Source organism: Alligator mississippiensis, chromosome 2 (assembly GCF_030867095.1).
Source record: "Alligator mississippiensis isolate rAllMis1 chromosome 2, rAllMis1, whole genome shotgun sequence".
In the NCBI taxonomy this organism is placed as follows: Eukaryota; Metazoa; Chordata; order Crocodylia; family Alligatoridae; genus Alligator; species Alligator mississippiensis.
The window spans coordinates 216,893,288-216,914,121 of record NC_081825.1 but is presented as its reverse complement, the minus strand read 5'-3'; the positions used below and the strand labels follow the sequence as shown (position 1 = coordinate 216,914,121).

The window sequence follows — 20,834 nt, the reverse complement described above, 5'->3', positions numbered from 1 at the left end:
ATATGGCTTAGAAGGGACAGTAAGTGGGTCAGGGAAACTCCCCTGCATATGAGGCAGGGGAATGAATGACAGTGGGGAGTGATGGGAGGCAATACAGATGGTGGGGGGAGAACTGTTGTCTTTTATGGACATATTGCATGTAGGTTGGGAAATGAGGTTGGTTAAGGTGGAAGAAGGCAAGAAGGAGCATTCTCTTTGGTCAGAGGCCAGGGGAGCTGAAGTAGGGAGGGAAGGATGGACTGGTTTTTAATACTTTTTTTCCCCCTCCGTGGGCAGGGTACAGGAGAGAAGGGGGCATAGTTTGTTCTTATGTTAGGATTTTATTCTGTTTCTGCAATTCATTTTCCATTTTATTGTAATCTGCCCAGAGCCTTTTGAACTCAGATTTTAATTTGTTTTTTTAATTCTTTTGTTTTAAGAGTAATTTAGAAATGTGCTTAAGAGTAATTTGGAAACATTCCATATGGATACATTCTCTCAAGTTGTTTGGAAACATTTCAGATGGATAGGGAGAAATACGTTGTGTAAAGTTCAAGGACAATTGCAAGAATTTACTCTCTACTTTATATGCTTTTATGGATTGCAAAGTTTCCATTTAGTAGTCTAGCTAAACATTAAGAAAGTATAGGTGAAATAGAGAAAGCACATTTAAAATCAGATTGAGAACTTTGGTTTCTGCAGACCTGAAGAAACAGGAGAGAATGAGAAGAACCCATAATTCTTAATGCAGTTTTGTTACTAACAGGGTTTTTAGTATGATCCAGATTTTATTCTAATTCATTACATCTTTTTTTTCATATAGGCTAAAGAAGGAGCCAGTCTAGCAACAGTTGAAATGTCCAAACTAAAGAACAAGGTAGATGACCTGGAGAGAGCTTTGCATCAAACCAAAGCTTTTCAAGCAGAAACTGAGAAAGAGATTGCATCATACAAAAATGAATTGGCTGGATTAAGGTAAAAATATCAAACGAAGCGTGTTGCTAGTGTAGAAGCATCTTCAGTAGGATACACAACACAAAATGAAACATCCCTTTAGAACTATCTGAAGTAGAAACGAAGGGTTATAGTTCATCTAAAATTTCCATCGAAACGTTTTCATTATGTGTGAACTCTACTTTAGAACTTTTGTATTAATAATAATAATAATAAACTTAATTTTTTTATATAGCTATCTCTATCTCTACATAATAGACTAGGCTTACTTGTGAGCTGAATTTTCTGTTTTGGTGGCTTTGGTATACAAAATTTTAATTTAAGTACTTTCTTCTTTAATTTGACTACTGCAATTAAAAGTCGTATAACCATGATAACTTTCACTGCCTGGTTAGAATCTTTTATTGTATGGCTTTTGTGCAAACAGGGTACATGCAGTATTTTTTCAAAGCCTTGTTCTCAGGGCATTTTAGAACAAAGTTCTGGGGAAAATGGAGTATTAAGGTGAAGTCTTAGATGCTGATCTTTGTCGATATGTCTATGTAGAAATTCCTATGACATTTATTTCAAAATGCTCGGTGAGCTCAGCTTTATTTTTTTCCACATTGACGTGTATGCAGTTATGATTTAACTCCTGTTTTGTGTTTAGAATGGAAAAAAAACACCTGCTGGCAGAATCCCAAGCACTACAAAATCAGTATCAGATGGCTATTAGAGAGAGAGACCGACAGATTGTAGAATTACAGAAGTTGCAACAAGATGCTATTGTTAAAGAATCGTCCAGCAGTAATCACCCAATAAAGGTAAAAGTGATAAAACACATTTAAATATAAACACTTTGGTCAGTTAACTTTTTTTTTTTTAATTTGAATTTTTTTTCCCTAATGAGAACTGTTTAGCAGAACTGTAATACCAGAGAGTGTGGGTAGTAACCAAGCATTTCATCTAATGGGTCCACATACATACAACACTTCCAGATATCACTCATTGCGAACCAGTTCACAATTGTGGAAAGGCTGTGGCTCCATCATCAAGGGGTGGGAGTGTGCACTCAGCCCAGAATGCCTTCAGTTGGGCCAGATAGAGTGGAGGAGTGCTTTTCACCCCATGCTTTGGGTATCTCAGCGGGTGAGTGATCTGATCAATGAAAATAACATTTATCTTGACCAATATTCTGACTACTGTCAATTTCCAGTTATTACTATGAAGAAATATGAAAACTTTTTAAAACTTATGACTATTGGATTGTGGCATAAGCAGAGAAGTGATATAAGTTCCAGTATATGATCTGGTACAGGGATGTCAAAGATCTGGCTTGTGGAACCCTATTATCTGGCTCTCAGCGCTGCCTGTGGGTCTTGGAGTTGCCACACAAGCAGCGTGTGGGGTGTGCTGGATGTCCCCACATGCAGCATGCGGTGCCCGCTTCAGCTTGTGCCTCAAAATGACTGAGCAGCTGCCATGTGCAGCACAGCCCCAGAGTGTCTGTTTCCTGCTCTGGGGCATGCACTCTTGCTGCTCCAGGGCATGCACTGGATACAGAATGCAGGGCTAAACTGTGGGTCTGATTGGCCTGTGGACTGGCCCTGCACAACTCATCTGGCCCCATGGGCTGGGTGAGTTTAACACCCCTGATCTTATATATAGAACTTGTTCCACAGAGCAGTAGAAAAAATTGATTGGAAGTGGCCCTTTGCTGTTGGATTGGATAGGATGATGGAAGTGGTCATCAAATACAGATTATTCAATTCATTATTAAAAGCAATATTGGGGAGTTTTTGTGAAAAGGGGTACAGTCTGCCTTAAATTAATATTTACAAACTAACTGTTTTTAAGCTTTGTTAAACTACATACAATATTACAAGTAAAATCATTTTACTTAAAAAAAAAAATATGAATCCATTTTGCTCTTTGTTGGTTTTCAGAGTTGTTCTTTTTTTAAATTTTGCTCCACTTGTGTGCTTGAAGTTAATTATATCTATCTGTGGCCAGTTCCTCTTTACAGATTCTTAATGTTGCAGTGTTTGTATTGTTTAGATTGTTTAAAACCGCTTTCACTGAAACATTTAGACTAGCCTGTGAGAAGAAAATAATAACAGGATTGTCTTTGTCCATATGTAAAAAAAGTAATGTTATGTAACAGTGACCTGAGTATGGGAATCTGATGCCCAAAAATATGTCTTTTAGCTCTCCCAGCTATACATTTGGTCCAATAAAATATATTTCCCCAAAAGTCTTGCCTCTTATGTAATAGTTACCAATTCCTTTAGATTGAACCCTGTTTTGTTTTTTATTTGTTAACTAAGGCACTGGAAATGGCCACTCTAGTCAGAAGTGAAAACACCCCAGAGCAGGTGAAACAACTTTTAGCTGAGAGAAACCAGCTTCAGAATGAGCTGCAGCACTGTCTTCAGGAGATGCAGCAGAAAGATGTTACTTTCCAGCAGATCAGTTCAAAGGTAAGAAGATACTATGATAATTCTGGGTAGATGTGGAGCACAAAGAATGTTAATATGCAAGTAATTTCATTTTCCTGAGTCTAGGAACAGCGAGACACCAACACATGGCATGTTTCTGTTACTTTCAGTTTTAGATTGCCTCACACAAGTTGGCTCAGATTAGAATTGGCAAGCCAAATCATGATTACTGTCTTTCCATGATAGCCCTTTTGGTTGGTTATTTGTCTGAGCCAGGGCTCCTTAGCCTTACAGTTCTTCTTTGGGGAAGTTTAAACACCTCCATGTTCCAAGCAAAAGGATTGCATTTAAGTTTGGAACAAAAGAAACTCCTGCACTGTAGTACAGAATTGGAGCCACATGAGACCAAATTTTCAAAATGCCTTAAGTGACATCCATTCATTGGCAGTTTAAGTTAAATAAATTTGTGCATGAGTTCAGAGCACAAAAAGGTTGTATGTTGATAAAGCATCTCTGAAAAGAAAATCCTTCGAACTCTTTCATTTCCTTGTCTTAAAACTTGTCAGCCTGTGGCATTGTCATCTGGCTGTCACTTGATGCACTTATTTCAACTCGTGTATGATAGCTTTCAGCTATTACTCTTACCTCAGCAAATTATCCCTGTAAGGGAATTGGTAGATCTTGTTTTTAAAGACTAAATTGTTTCAGGTAATGCAGTCAACAGAGGAGAATGGTGCACTGTCTGCCCAGTTGAAGACTATCTCCCAGACTCTAAGGGATAATCAGCTATGTTACGCTGAGCTGCAAAATCGCTATTTCAAACTTGAGAGGGAATATCGGGCAATGCAAGTTGCTTCCTACCAAGATGCAGCTCAGGTAAAGTGAACAGAGCAAAGTGTCATGTCTTGTTTTCGATCCCACCTTTCCCATTTCTATATTCATGACCCAAACCAAGATGTTGAAGGGATCTGTAGTCTTTGGTAGTTTTCTAGCGCTTAATGACAAGGAAATAAATTGTTATAGTATTAGATTTTCATTACTTCATGAATCATGTTATAAAATAAGGAAGATAGCTTTTTTAGGTTTTCTTTCCCCTGTAGCTATATACAGCAACATCTACTATCCTTTGGTTAATGTTCACAGATTTACTGGTTTTGTTTTTGTTTACGTTCCCTGTACTCCAGATATGTAATTGTAAAGGCAGTGTAAGTCCCATATTTGTACTAAGGTATTACAATTTTTTTCTTCCATTAAAGAGTAGGGTTTTTAAGATAATTGAAAAGTTATCTGCCAGATAATATTGATAAAAGTAGTGTGGAAGGAATTGTATTCTTAGTCCTCAGAAGGAACTTGTTGTATCACTCAGTATCCCCAAGGGTCAGTCTCAGAACAAATACTGTCTTAATGGGCTTTGTTTAGCTAAAACTTAACTAACCAGGTGCGTCTACATATGCAATTAATGCAGCGCAATAAATTCTGGAGCAGTTTGAGCCAGAGTCAACTGCTCCTGGGGGCAGTGTCTACATGTACACTTGGGACAGCAGCAGTTTAAACTGGGGAAGGTCTTCACTAAGTATGTTCAACTGAAGGATTTGCCATGGAGCATGTTAAGGAGCATGTTAAGGGATGATGCCAAGTTGTTTTTGGAGTGGAGGGATGCAGGAGCCTGGGTCTCTGAAGTTTGGGAAGGGATAGACAAAGATTCTACCCCTTCTCTCCCCTCCTTGCTCGCTCCTCCCCCCTTCCCCTTTTCTCCTGTCTGCCGTGCTGCCTTCTGATTCCTGCTGGGGCACCATGCCGCTTCCCTTCCCTGCCAGACTGTGCCTGCCTCTAGTTAAAGGATAACCGGTAAACTAACTGGTTATCACTGCACTTCCTGGTTAAACAAGTAATCATTTAACCTTTCACATTCCTAAACAGAACAGAAATTTGGCACACAAAACTGGTCTATATCTGTAGCAGAACCGAAGTTTGGCACATGTAGACTGGTTTAAAAATGGTGGAACTTAGTCTAAGATTGTTTGCTACTGATCTAAACTACGGCACTTACAGAAAACCTGATAACTACTCCGCCTCAGGATTTTTGAATGTCTCTACCTAGCCTAAGTACCAGGGACTTAATATAGACAATGACTTCATGGTCCATTATAATCTATCTGATACTAGTTAACCTCTGCACTTCAGGTGATAACAGGTCTCCTGAATAATCTTTTATGCAACCTTTTGCTGTGTCTGCTTTTCTTCCAAGGGCCTGAGGATGGGTATTGTCACATCTGAAAGCTTGCGTGTGTCTATCCCAACCGTGCATTTGGTTCAATAAAAGATATCACTCGCAAGAATTCTTGCCTTTTGCTAGATGTCTCAGGGTGATTTGAGGGTGGTCAGGGACAGTCCTTAAATTGACCAGGTCTACCTCCTCCAGGTGACTGCTGGTGCAGTGCGGAGGTTGTCAAAGGGCTTTTAGACACAGTGTACTATCTTACCTTGTGTATTTTCTATAGTGTTTGGTAGCCCTGGGCCTTCAAACATCCTAGGATTACAAGGTACCGAAGGCAGCAAAGGCTTTCCCTGTGTTCTAGGCCACCCTAGGATAATGGGTCAAAAGGACAACCAGCTTCTCTAGGCATACCAGACATTTCTGGGACTTGAGGAAATCAGGAGCCTATGGTTCTTACAGGACCTGATGGTCATAGATAATCTACTTAGAAAGGCTGGAGCTCTGCATTTAGCAGGTGCAAAAGGAGCCCCCGGTGGGGGGGTTGTCCTGGAGGGTACCAATACTACGCTGCTGAAATGGAGCCTGGCCCGACAAAATTACAACATGCAAATAATTCACATTAAGAGCAATAAAAATGTAAATGCTACTGTAAATGCCACTGCTTTGAAAGGGGTGGCTAGAACTTCCCTAGATCACTGGTGACAGTGAACCAGCTCAGTTCATTTTTCAAAGCAGGAAGAGATGCGACTAAAACAGCTGATTAGGTTAAGTAAGCAACGTATGCTTACTTTGCTGTAGATGATTTCATAAGTGGAACATCTAGAGGTCCTTTTTACACCAAGGGAAGATAAATTTGGGTCTTATTGGCTCCAGAGATTGTTCTCCGATTGTTTCTCAGTAACATAGTTTCATTTTATTGGGCAAGTGTTAGTCTCCTGTAGTTTTATAACCATTTTATTGCTAATGTGGCTTATGTGTGCCCGAGGAGAAGGAGAGGCTCTGAAGGATCTGGGAAGTGAGTAAGCAGGAGTCTGAGGCAATTGTAGTGGAAAAATAAAGACTCTTGGTTTTAAGTGGGGCTGTTTTCTGCACGGTTTGGGATGTTGGTACTCTGATCCCGGTCTCCCCTCACCCCCATCTTGTAGGGGTCGCCCCCTTTCCCAGGTGCTGAGCAAAGAAGGAGGACTTCCTTGAGGTGGGGGTGCTACAGGTAGCCAAGGGAGCAAGGGACAAAAAAGAGGCAAGGTCTTGAAGTCAGAAGCTTGGAAAGCCAGGCGTGGTTTCAATGGGTCCTTCAAGAGGAAGACTGGACAAGGCTTCTTGGGGAATCCCAAGGCAGAGCTTCTCCTGAAAAGTGCTGATCCATGACCCACTGTCATGCCAATTCTCTCAAATTCTTCTGAACAGGCCTTTATTTTGAATTGACCTGAGACTAACAGGTAGATATTTGGATTGTTACCACTATTGTAAGATGTTAGGGGAGAGCCTTGTGAAAGGTATGGGAAAGATCTTGTGTGCAGAACTGGCCTTCTAAACACATTTTAATTTCCTTTGTGATCTCTTGCATACATACTTGTGATGTTTCATACTTCTCTTGTTTTCATAATAACAAACATTGCCTTAAAGTTAAAAAGGCACTGGACCAGGAGCTCTTTATTCTTAAATAACCGTCTTGTACTGTCTTGATTTAATAGTAAAGATCCCTTAGTTGTAAACCTTGCTTACTAACTAAAGGGGTGGTTTTATGTCTCTTCTATACAATTGCTTAACCTGCTCACCTTGTTAAGTCATTCACACCTCAAAATCCCCCAAGTTAAGTCATAGATGGGGAAGTGGACATTACACGTGTGTGGAGGCTTGTAGCTTCCGTAGGGAATGTCCTTGCATAGAATCCATTTGAATGTACATTTGGAAGCTGCAGCCCCAACTAAATGATTAAGTGGTAGGATATCTGTACAATCACCTGCTGATTTCTTGAACTGGGATTAATATCTTTAACCAGAAAATTAGAACTTTTAACTGGAAATATTATGGTCATGTTTGTTTGTTTTTTTTCTTTTTTTTTTTTTTAACTATTTTAATATTTTCTAGGACAAAACCAGAGCAGAAGTTCCCCCAGGAGCACCACAGGAGAGAGCTGCAGTTATTGTTGAACTAGACAATGCGGAATTAATTGAACTCAGGACAAGGTCAGGGTTGATTATGTATATTAACATTGTTGTTTTCTTGTGTGCCAGTTTATCAGTAGAGCAGAAGTAATTCACTTGTCTTCTTGGAAGGCAGTTTTTGCTGTTTAAGAACAGGGAAATTTTATAGTCAGTTGTGTGGATCTGAAAACATTGCTGAATTAACTGTCTCATTTATGAAGAAGCTTTGAATGTATATCTGTTGATAATATTTTAAAGCTAGATGTATAATTTTCAAGTTATGAGTAACTTGTTTTTAGTACATGATTCAGAGCATATCAGCTTGCCTAAGACTATAACAAATAGAAGTGAATTCCCTAACAAGATGTTCTGTATTTAAATAATTGATTTGGTGTTTGCTTTTGTCAATAGGCTTGCAGAGACTGAACAGCAGTATGATTCAGTACAGCAGACCCTGTCTCAGCTAACAGAAACACTGTCAGAAGAAAGGAGGATGAGAGAAGCTGCAGAGGAGGCCTTAGGACAAAGTAAAAGGTGGAGATACTTGCTTGAAAAGGAAACATTTTCTACTGAAGTTGAATTCATATAGCAAACCCTTATATTCAGGGAGTCCCTGTGAAATCACTGGAGCTACACATGGGCATGGAGGTGCAATTGCATCTTTCTGGTGACAGGATCATTTCCCCCTAAAAAATACCTTAGGATTTGATTTGCCTGATGAATTATTGTGACTTATGGTAAAATCAAGTGTCATATCCTGTTCCAGCTAGTAAGCAGCAAGGGGCATTTAAGATGTCATAAACGCAATATGAGGAAACTCTGAACTGCCCGTAATATTCTAATATAATAAAAGCCTTAGTTTGTCTGTCTGTAATGCTCCGGACCAACTGTGTATGTGCCTCTGAGAAGGTGCGCGCCACCTGGCTGCAAGGGCCCGGAGCGTTACTGAAAGAGGGAGTGAGGGAGATGCTGTGCCACTCCCCCCCCCGCCCCCCCAACAGCCAGCAGGGAGGGGGAGACAGTGGGGAATAGGGGAGGGAGGGAGGGGAAGGGGAGGTTTCCAGTGGCAATGCCCCCCTGCTACCACTGCTGCCCAGCTCTGGCATAGGGATGGATAGGGGGGGAGGCACACAGGCCTGGATGCAAGGTGGGGGGCACATGAGAGTGAAGGCAGAGTGGTGGCACCTCAGGGTGCTGGGTGGCAGTGGCCCATCCCTGCCTGCCCTCCCCATCCCCGTCATTCATGACAGGCAATTTGCTAGTACAGTCATAATGGGTTTCATGCCTGCCTCTGAAAATCCAATACTGTGCAGCACTTATAACCCCAATAGATGTAGTAAAAAGTGAGAGAATTAAAACTCAAATTGATATGTACGTGGGGCCTTCTAAGACCAGTCCTGTTCCACTTAATCCGTGCCTAAGTGGCATTTACTCGTCCAGGTGTAATTCTGTTCCATCCTGTTCAGTTCCCCTAAAAGCCCAAAATGCAAAATTTAGGTAAATCCTCTTCTTCACTGATTTTTAGTTGTAAAGCTAAAATGAAGGCTCATTACAAAAATAGATGCATTAACAATTTTTTCAGGGGTGTGAAGTTTTTTCAGGGACAGTCTACAGTATAAGGAGTTTTGAAAGCTTCCCCGTACCTAGCCAGTGTGTCTCATTGCTGAATTGCTGAGTCTAGATATGAGGGTGAAAGATGTTTGGTCATGGTTCTGAGATAAATTAAGAAGTACCTACCAGTCTCTTAACTGGACTCACTGGTCAATTTTTTCCCTCCACAAGTTACCAGAGAATAATATGTACAAAAGTCTGTTATATGTATGTTTGGAGTGATGCATAATTACGTTAAATAAATTGAAATAAGTAAAATCTCTCTACCAATTCAAGGATTGCTGCATACTCACAAATAGCGACCAAACCTAACCTGATAATAACATTCATCCTTCTTCCTCTCCACAGCAGTGAGCTGTACAAAAGCTGTTCCTGTAGGTAGGTGATGATGGTCCATCCAAAAGTATATAATTCAGTATTGTTTCCCCTCCTCCTTTTTCTTTTTTTTTAGTGGTGAAATGAGTAGTTACAGATCTGTTCCTAGAGATTACCCTATCCAAATAGAGTCTGATGAGGAAAGAGAAGCTTTGATCATTGATCCCGACAAACAAGTTGTACGTAAGGTAAGTAAATTTATAGCTTTAAATAAAGGTTTGAGTGACACATTACCTTAAACTGGTTGTGCATATTGTACATTGCCATCAGCAAACAGCTCATAGCTCAAAAGATGGCACAGTTTTTTGTCATGGCGGGGGGAGGGGGTTGCCCCATAAGTGCTCATCATTTGAATAGCTTATTTTTTTGTAAAGAACCCCAAAAGAACTGAATGATATGTTATTATGGCATTTACTAAACTGAACACCAGCAACAATATGAATAAGCTGTGTACAACATGTAGGGCTAGATCTACAGCTGGTATAAATCACCATTTTTCCTTTTGCTTCATTATATTGGTGGAAGCTTTTGTCTGTTCTATATGTAAATACTGCCAGTTGCAAGTTTCCTGTTTGCATGTGTGTATGGGGAGAGACTTTAAGGGGGGAAGCCCTCCTATCATAAGGATTAAATATTTACAAAAGCAAAATATTTACAAATATGTTGGAGTATCCTAGTACCTTTATTGTTTTTGTTTCTTTTGTTTTTAAGAATCAAACACACAAATTAACTTTATCTTTTCCTTGTACTAAAAACCAGAAAAAGGGAATATTTTTACTACCTAATGTGCTAGTGATGGATACAACACAGAAGAGTTGTATGTAAATAATAAAAATAAATCTCTATATTTCATTTAACCTTTTATATACTCTATAATCATAATAATCTACACTAAATGCAAACAGTAGATATATGTGGCTTTTTTGTGCGTATTATTTTAATTATATATATGCTTAAGCATTCATTACTTATGACCCAGTTGCAGGCATTACAATACTTCAGAAAATTAGATTACTTTGAAAGCTACTAATACATCTTTTTTGATATGTACTTATTTGATATTGTTTCTTTCTTAACTAGATAAAAGGAAGAGCCCTTTCTTTCAGAAGATGGCTTCGAAGACGCAGCCTTTACTGTTCCAAGTTGCTGACATCCCGAGCAAAATCCCGATATTTTTTCCTCACGTACTTTGTGACACTACACCTCGTTGTTTTTCTGTGTCTCACTGGCGTTCTATAAATGCATTGTATTTGCTGAGTAAATTATTTCCTTTTAGATAATGGTGTGCCAATAAGGTAATGGACTCTTCACATGCTGCTGTTAAGCTATGCACTGGACACAGTTGAATATATCTTTGTTACACTACTTGTGTGTTAAGCTTCTTGAAAGAAGTTTCTGTATATCACGGTTGTTCCAAAGGTGACTTGAAATGCTGTTTAACACTGGAATATTATATTTGCTAAAGAGAAAATAAATACCGCCTCACTCTGCCCTATAAAGAATCTGCTGCATTAGGGATATTTAATATTGTTTGGGAGTATATAATGATTCAGTACTACTGAAATGGGCTGTAAATGGTATCTTTTCTATATAAATGTTATTTTAAGAGAGTTAAACTATACGTTTTAAAGGAATATGCATCTACTTCTGTTTATTGGCTTCTTGATTATAGCAAGAAGTTTTATAAGAGTGCAATAAAGGAAAAAAGAGCCGGATCCACTCTTGATCATCTTGACTGGAAATAAAGTTTTAAATCTGAACACAGTTGCATGAGTGTATGAAATGTAAATACTTATGATTGCGTGTTGACCAGCAGGATACACTGCTGTTACCTTTAATGAAAAAGCTGATACAGAATCAACGGTTAAGAAATTACTTTTTACCAGAACTTGGGTCATTTAGTCTTGGACCACATCATTGCACACAACTTTTACCATAGCTGTCTCAATTAAATTAATTCCTGATTTGTTGTTGTTATTTGCTTTAGTAGCTTCTTATAGCCCCATTGTAGTCCCAGTGTTTTTGGTTCTGTATGTATAGGAGCCACAGTTTTCTTCTGTTCCCTGAAACTTTTGGCTAAATAGGTTGGGTATGCATGCTCCTGTTTCATATTATTGACTTATATGCCAGTAAAATGAGCACCACACAATATATTTCCAAGTGAGCGGTTGTAAGAGGCATTCAGGTGTTTTCTGTAGAACCATGATGCACTATTGTATGTGGTATATGAAAATGCTTTCTTGCAACGTTCTCTGAAGCTGCGAGACTTTCTCTGATTTCAGAGCTGAGTTCTTTGTGATGAGACTGCTCCTACTGAAAACTGAAATGCTCTTTTTATGTTCTATAGTAACTGTCTTATTGGGAATTATGCAGCATTATTTTATTAGTGCATTATTAACAGTAAAGTTAATTACGATTGTAATTTTCAACCTATAGATAAGAGGCTGTTAACAGTTGAGGATATTTTCAGCTGAAGATTTAGCTGGGATTGCATTTCACTTTGTGTGTGAATTCTTGAGGTATATTTTTCTAAAAGACTATTCCCATCATTGTCAGGAAATGTTTGCATGCTTATATCCAGGTTAAATACAAACAGGCAGTGCAGATTAAGGTTTCATTGAACACCTGCAGATTAATGACCTGAAATCCTCTTTCTGTCATACATATAAAACTAATTACATGAAAACAGAAAAAGTTAGGGAAAATGCAGTGAAGCCCTGTTAAAGATCCATTATCCATATAAAGAGCCATATTAGAAAAGGGGCTAATATTTCCAATTCTTTTGTTTGTGAAGGTGTAAATAATGGTCATTTGGACTGTCCTTCTAAGAAGCAAATGTGCCCTCAAACCTGAGGGCAGGGAAAGTAAGCCCTCATAAGATGTTACTTAAGGCAGCTTACAGATGTGGAAAAAAAACTTAGCACTTTACTTTCAGCTTGGTGCACCCCCATGCTGAGTGCAGTGCATGCCCAGAAAAGGCATCACATTAGTTTGACCTGGCTCACCCAATATCTGATCATGTGCTTCAGTGGGGCTTTTTGTTTCTTTTATCTAATAGCTGATTGAATCAGTTTGACCTGGCTTGCTCAACAGCTGTATAGAGCAGGGGTGGGCAATTATTTTGGGTGCAGGGCCACTTACCCTATTTTGGCAAGTGGTCGAGGGCTGCATGGGTAGCCCCACCCCCTGGTCACCATCTTGGAACCAGTGTTTCAGGGCCAGCACCGGTGGGGCCCAGAGGTAGGGCGCAGGTTGGCAGGGGTCTGTGGAGCCGGGTTGGGCTGCACCAGCAGGGAAGGGGGAACTGGCCCGGTTCCATAGAGCCCCTGCAGGCCGGGACCCTGTACTCCTGGTGCCCGGTGCTGGCCCCGGGACACCTATGTGGGCCCCATGCACCTGCTCACTCCCAGTGCCCCCCCAGCCCTGCAGTACAGGCAGGGGGTAGCATGCAGCCCCGACACCCTGCTCACAGGAAACGAGCTGGTGTGGAGCGCAGGGAAATGTGGCCCCTCCCCTGCCCTGTGCCAGCACTCCCTGCTGCAGCTGTTTGCAGCCCACGCAGGGCTCCCCTGAGCAGGCATAGGTGGGGGCCAGGGCGGAGAGGCAGCAGATGTTTGTAGCTGGCCCAGGTTCTAGGTAGCTGCTGATAGCTACAGAGCCCAGGCTGGGGGGCCAGAGGCTTTGGGTGGGAGGCATGGGGCAGCAGGGCTGGGGGGCAAGGGGCATAAGCAGGACATCCTGCCATGTACCCCTACCTTCATTTTGTTTTGAGCAGGCACAGGCAGCCCCATGTTGGCTGTGAGCGGCTGCAGCACGGGGCAGGCGAGGAGCTGCTTTTCTCGTGCTCAGCATCAGCTTGTAACCTTCCCCCACTGCCAGCATGGGCCCCGCGTCAGTTCTGGGCTCACCCGTAGGGGCTGCGCTGTGGCGGGAGCAGTTGCAGCTCCCTGGCTTGACATGCCAGGCAGTGTTTGCCACTGCTGACCCTGTGCTGCCCAGTGCGTGAGCTCCGGGCCCTGCCATCACTGCTGGGGTTAGTCTTCATGGAAACCACAGCCCTTGGCCTCCACCACACGGATAGGGGCTGCTGGGAGATGGGAGTCTGGCTGCCAGCTGGATCCACCATTTTGCCCTCTGAATGCAGCTTTTGTTAAACTGGTGTTTGAGCAGTGAAATTATAGGTTTCTTCTATAAAAGAAGCATGTTTGCACTTTGTTGCCTGGCTGGGATTTTGTATTGATGTTTTCACAATGTTTTTTACACTATTACATTCAAATGCTCAACAGTTCTTCAGGTGGTGTAAACTGCTGTAATGTTACTACTGTTAATGGAGATACTGTGAACGATATAAAACAGCTGAGAGTTTGACCTGTTATCTGTTAAGAAGTATTAGGTCAAAGTGATGAAAAAATGGCTTGGTTTAGGATTTCATTTGAATCACTTTTTATTCTAGAACACCCTGACTTCAGTGGAAATGAGATCAGAATTGAGCCTGCTATTTTGGCCCACTGTTTTCTTGGAACCAGAAAAAAGGCAGATCAGAATGGGAATTGTGTTGCTTTTACTACACCACTGCCTTTAAATTCTTTTTTTCTTAAAACACAGAGGGACTGTGGCTTGAGTAGGAGGCTTGGATTTGGAACATAATTTGTGAATTCTTTGCTTTGCCACATACAGCATATACAGAAGTGAGAGAAATGTCCATTTACACATACAGCATGTACAGATGTTATATTTGTAGTGAGAGAAATGTCCATTTAGCACTGCAGAAAGCAAGCATACAGTGCTCCAAGCATTTTTTTCATGAAAAAACATGGAAGATCCAGAAACAAATATTAGCTCTTTCCAACATAAACTTTTTGGCATAGCAATGATTTCCAGTGCCACATGTAACACCTATCCAATTATGCATATCATTACAGGGCTTGGCTCGTTTTTCTAGCATCACAGAAGCCCTTGCTCCTTTCTTCAATCCTGCCTCAAAAGCTTCATCCTTCACCTGCAAAGTTAACTTCAAGGTGGGTGCCTGGCACTAGGCCCTTTCTGATGCTTCCTGTCGTGGTACAAAATAACAAAACATAACAGGTCAGAATTAGCTACTTACCATCAAAAATATACCAAATAAATTACTGAAAAGTAGCATTTTAGACGACAGCCATCTTTTACAAATGTAAAGTAAAAACAGAAAGATGTAATGCAAATAAAAAAAAATGAAAGTGGTAATGCAAAACACAAAGCTGAAGAGAGAAGATCTGAAAAAAAAGGTAAAAGCCAGGAATTTCATGGCTAATTCTGTCAAAAAAATACATGGATGTTTAACTGTAGAAGCTAGCTTTGCCTTGGAATTTCCTTCCTTTGTTCTTTTTTATCTGTATTAGAATCTCTCAAAGGAACTGTAAGGATTAAGCTCTGAACTTGTCTTTATGGTGTAAATATAAAACTGAAGCAGAGTTTATCTGAGAAATGCTTTCTTAAGCAGTGGTTATTATTTTAAATGCCTTTGGCATTGAAGGGAATGAAAAATGGTAAAAAAGGTCAAGAATAAAAGCACACCTTGTACCTCTAATAAAATGAGTAACCTTTTGCCTTGATCCAGGCCACAGAAACTACAGAATACTTAATCCTTTCAAATGGACCCAGCATGTCATCGTCTCTCACATTTTCCCAAGAAACCCATTTTTTTTACCCCATCAACATAATAGTTGGCTCTCCAATGTACACATTTGGAACATTTTTTTCAAATTCATTTTGAAGGTTATTGCATTCCCATATTCTTCAGGAAATTTTCCTTCCTTTTGCAAGTTGGACTAGCTGGACACCAGGTAACAACATGGTTGACTGTGGAAAGAAGGAAGTTAGTAAGCTCCTGTAAAGCCATTGAAATAGAAGCTGTGAGCAGGACCTCATCTAGAAAGTTTTCTGATATGAATGCACTGAATTGATCATGGCACTGTGTGCTTCATGACTGTGAACTGATAACCAAAGATTATCTATTTAATTGAAGATAAGATCAAAATTCTTCCATTGTTTATATCTGCATTGTAATTTTCATTGACTTCCCTGGGAATTAACTCTTATTAACTGAAACATAACATTTAGAAGAGAAACTCTTTTAAAGATATTTGAATGCATCTGCTTTATCATTTTTTTTTAATCCAAATGCACTTGATATTACAGTTTTCCATGCAAGATGCATAGGATGTATAACACTGGGTATAGTATTTGGTTCAACATTAAGGGATTGTAAAGAAAATGTAGCAGTATGAAAGAATTTAGCAAATCTAGTAGAAAATGTACATTTTTCTCATGTGCAACATGATGTGGTTTAGTCAACTTATTGGGGTAGTTGGAATGGTGAAAGGATTTCCCAGTTTTGAGCTCTGAGGGCTCCAGTTTGATCTTTCATACTTTAGTGCAATCTGGGGTAATTCCACTTCTGCACATTTTAAAATCACTACTTTCACTGAGGATTTATACTTGTGAGAACAAAATATAAAATTGGCGGCTATTGCTTCATAGTGTTGGAATAATGCCAATAAATAGATTAGCAACCCTAATAGACCCTCTCATTCCTCTCCTCACGATTTTAGAAGCAAGTAAACAGTAAACCATATCAACCTGATCATGTATTTGGCTATAGGAGTCAGTTCTTATGTATGGATATATTAATGAGTTTAAATTGCTTTTCACATATCCATACTTTTTCATTGTGTTCCATTTGATGCAAATATACTTCTGATCAATCATATTAGTTTCATCTTTAAAAATTATGCTTGCTAAAAGAGCAGGTACCCTGGTGGGTGTGGAACCAAAGGGGAGAAGAAAAAAAGAAATAGGCAAGTAGAAGTTGATATTAAATCATAATAAAAGGCTGGCAAGTGAATTTTGTCTTGATGCTGATGCATTTTCATGCCACCTTTGTGAGGAAGAACTGAAGAAATTTAACTTACTGGTTCTTTCTGTATAAGAAACCAGTTCATTTCTCTCCTGTCTTTCCAGTTTCCAATCACTCTAGCTATTGTCTTCTTCCAATGTATTAATAAATGGATATATTGCATCCTTGCTTCATAAAACAAATTGAAAGGGAATGGAGGTTTTAGGAAATTCATGGAGTTCAAAACTTGTTGGGGGAAAAATGCCATTTGTGTTTGAGGATGCTGTGGAAAGGGCATAATGCATTTATTTAAATGACAGGTGCTAAGGAAACCTGGGGGAAAGGACACTTCAGTTGTATAGAGGGGCTACTGCCAGATTCCAAAAGAAGTTATGGTGTCATGGATTTTCTTTCTATGCGTGCCAAGGTCCCTAGCCAAGAAGCAGAAGGGAGGAAAGTTAACACTGCATGCTTTTGTATTTCCATGGCCATCCCAGTGCTCCTTGAGCCGAATTTAGTTTCCCAGCCCAGCCCCTCTCACTGCTATGACCCTCTTTGTGGAACCTGTCTGTGATTGCCGCTGCTGCTGCTGTCCCAGCTGAGCCAGGTTCCTGTTGAGGGTGGAGTGGCAGCTGGAGGGACTCTTACCTGCCTCAAGGACTTTTCATCTCCTCTGGTTCCCCACCATGCTAACACAGAAGTACCCTTTGAACATTAGCTCATCACTAATTGGGATGATATGGGAAAGGTGAATGTTTTGGTTTTCTTCATTTTGTTTTCCTTGAGTTGTCATTAATTTGATTTGGGGAACATCTACCGCATGTTGGTTAACTTCCAATCAGAAAGAAGGTACGCTCCTTTCCTCAGGAAGCTCAAAATCTAAAGACAAATAAGTTAGGGAGAAACTGGTAGAGTAATCAAGAAAGTAACAATCATAGGGTTGTTATAGGCTGATGCTTCTTTCAAATGGTATAAATAAACATCATAAGTCATCAGTTTGGCAGGGTCTTTCAGAAATATAGTAACTTCATATGTTGCTTTTGCAGAAATCTGGGACCAGTTTGGAAGTTCCATCTTCAGAGCACAGGTGTCTTTTGATGATGACAGGAGTTTGGTCAAAGTAAAAGTTTTAGATTTTGATCCTCATTATCTAAATGGCAATTGTGCTCAGCTTGTTAATGTGCTTTATGTTTTCCTCTGAAACAGCAAGTGCAAATTCCTTTTCAAAATGTAGTAAAATAATACTCATTCTTTAATAGAGCTTTCCTACTACTAGCAAGTAAGTGCTAGTAGTGGATATAGGTAGAGATGAGTGGTGGCCTTTCTTCATTTGCATGTGCACAGGAAACAGCTCTGTAGCCTACGCCAACAGCATACTGGGCTGCATTAGTAGGAGCATTGCCAGCAGATCAAGGGAAGTAATTATTCCCCTCTATTCAGCACTGGTGAGGCCACATCAGGAATACTGTGTCCGGTTTTGGGCCTCCCGCTACAGAAAGGATGTGGAAAAGTTGGAAACAGTCCAGTGGAGGACAAAAAATTGGTTAGGTGGCTGAGGCACATGAATTATGAACAGGGATCCTGGTTTTCTCTGATAAAAAAAAAAAATCACAAATTCTATGATAAAAAAATAAATTCTCTGATTAAAATCCCCTGAATCCATGATTCAAATGAAATTTATGTTGGATATTAGGAAAAACTTCCTTGCTAGGAGGGTGGTGAAGCACTGGAATGAGTTACTTAGAGAGGTGGCAGAAGCGCCACCCTTGGAGGCTTCTGATCCCCTTGGCAGTTTGGGAGACTATGATGAAGAGGAGTCTTCCTGAGAGTGGCTAGTCTGAAAGTAAAAAAAAAAAACCCTCTTTTTGAATATCCAGGTAAACATGTCCTGGTAAGTATTCCTCTCAGTAAAATTGAGCTGAGTTTTCAAAAAGAGCATTTTCTTGCTTGTACTTGATGAAATAGCAGGGTGACATTTGGATCACGAGCTATTGGAACAGCCTAGATACAGCAACAATGAGAGCATTCCTCATGGGAGCATGAAAGAGCAGTGTGAAGCGATTCCATTTGCTAACATTTGCGGACACAAGCAAAGTGGCTTAGGTTAGTAACAAAGTCATTTGTTACCATTCAGTTTCTATAAATTTGCTAGACCAGTCACATCCCAAGTAATTTAACAGAGCCCCAGTTAGTTACATAACCATTGTTAGCCTCATTTTACAGTGTGGTAGGCAGAGAAAAGAAGCCAACTTCATCTCTGGCACAAACAGCCATATGTCCCGGTTGTGTCTGAGTTCTGTCCTCTTACATCAGAGTGGAGATGGAGCCAGTTGCCCAATAGCACGTAGTAAGTCAGTAGGAAAACTGGGATTAGATCTCGTGAGGTTCTTGTTTTGGTCTGCACTCACCGACTGACTCACTTTTGGAATTTTGTAATCTGTTCTAGTCCATGTTTCCCTCCTAATCTAGGCCATGCTTGGAGACAAATATGCATTATCATTTTGTAGAGGTAGATTGAAGCGGGAGGGGATGAGGAGGGTCTCCAAAATGTTAATTTGCTCTTTTGGGGTAAAACTTGCTGCTTCCTTGCACACTGAATCCTTCCTGTTCTCTTCAGTACAACTACTGGAATTTTTACTTGACTGAAGAGAAGTAATTTAAAAGAAGTAAAGTAAAGTAAGTAAGTAAGTCAGTTATCATTGACTTAAAATATTTTGGTTATTTGAATTCCCTAACATATTTGCACTAAGAGAAGAGTTCAGAAATCTCATCACCTTCAGTGCCATCTAGTGGTTGTCTTTCAAAAAAATCATAGATTGGTTTACTTTGTCAGGCTTGTAAGTGGTTTTCGTTTCAAATACATGCCATCTTAAATTACAGGTGAAAGGTGTTTTAAAATCATACCTTTTCATGTAAATGGCTACTTTGTGTTGTCAGACCATTGCAGGTATTCCAGTGGAATAGGAGCTATTTGCATGTTACATCAAGGTTACATCAGTAATCAAAATGTTAATATACCTCTGTATAGGTATATGATAGGGACATGTCCAGCATTTAGAACATGAACTTTTTTATGCAGCAGATATGGGAGCACAGAAAGCCTCAGAAAATTCATATCTATGCCCTCTCTAACCAGGACAGTTGTATATATTTGTAGCTCTACTTATTTTAGGATGATGTTTGTTTTGACCTTTTCCTAAAATGTACAAATTGGAACAAAATGTTAGGAATGCACAGTTTTCTAGGAGAAGACATTTTACAAAAATTCTGGGCTGGCTGCTCAGCTAGTTTGCCTGCACCTAGGGCTGGGGAGATGGACAGATCACCCTTTAGCATGCCAAGTGAGCTGTCCAGTGAGCCTGGGATGATGGTTTGTCATTCATAGCTTTTTGAAGAGTGGGAGACCATGGGGCTGACAGAGGAGTTAAAGAGCTTTGGAAGCTAGGCTGCTTGGCTCCATATCAACCTGTTAATCCAGGCTGCCTGGCAGATAATGGGTGTGCTGGGAAATCATGAGCCATTGATAGTCGTTGAGGACTGCGACCCCACTTTAGTACACTTTTAGTATAATGCTATAACTGCCCTGTTACTATAATGCTATAGAACAGTGGTGCTCAGTAGGGCTGTGCAAAACAGCACTGTTCCATTTCAACTTGACTTTCGAGGTTTCAGTGGAACAGAGTTTTGTTTTGAATTTCATTTTAATTCGAAACTGCTGTTCTGTTTCATTTCATTGAAACAGTGATGCTGTTTCTATGTTTCGCCCATATGCTATAATGGGGAAGCTCAAAACAGCCTCTCTCATCTGGCAGGCAGATGGGGACCTGCAACCCCAGGGTGGCTGTGGGCCCCTGATCTGCCTGCCAGATGAGGGAGGAAAGCCAGGTGCTGCCGCTTGGGACAGGGGAGCTGGGGAAGGAAACTGAGTCTGATCGCTCAGTTCCCCTCCCCAGCACTAGGATCAGGCTGAGGACAGGAACTCAGCCAAGCTGAGCTGAGTTGCCCTCCCCAGCGCTATGATGGGCTGGGCTGAGTTCCTGTCCCCAGCCCACTGGGCTGTTCCTTGAGTGGGCTCATCTGGGCTAAGTTGCCTTCCCCAGCCCAATCGTAGGGCTGAGGAAGGGAACTGAGCAATTGGGCTTAGTTCCCTTCCCCAGCCAGATCACAGCACTGGAGAGGGGAACTGAGCCTGGGCTCAGTTCCCTCCCCCTGTGCTGTGATCTGCTTCCCACAGGCCAGCTGTGGGAAGCGGGGAGAGC

At 40.6% G+C, this 20,834-nt stretch overlaps 1 protein-coding gene across 3 annotated transcripts in view; it reads left to right on the top strand.

Moving 5' to 3' along the window:
- LOC102571077 (golgin subfamily B member 1) overlaps positions 1-11,461 on the top strand; it is a 59,444-nt gene extending 47,983 nt beyond the window's left edge. For all 3 annotated transcript variants that reach the window (XM_059722752.1, XM_059722751.1, XM_059722750.1), the window contains exons 22-29: positions 803-954; positions 1,583-1,736; positions 3,240-3,392; positions 4,059-4,226; positions 7,660-7,757; positions 8,127-8,249; positions 9,778-9,889; positions 10,782-11,461. In XM_059722752.1, coding sequence (XP_059578735.1) covers positions 803-954; positions 1,583-1,736; positions 3,240-3,392; positions 4,059-4,226; positions 7,660-7,757; positions 8,127-8,249; positions 9,778-9,889; positions 10,782-10,940 — 1,119 coding nt within the window. In that variant the 3' untranslated portion in view covers positions 10,941-11,461. The remainder of the gene's footprint in view (positions 1-802; positions 955-1,582; positions 1,737-3,239; positions 3,393-4,058; positions 4,227-7,659; positions 7,758-8,126; positions 8,250-9,777; positions 9,890-10,781) is intronic.
- The last annotated feature ends 9,373 nt before the right edge of the window (positions 11,462-20,834 follow it).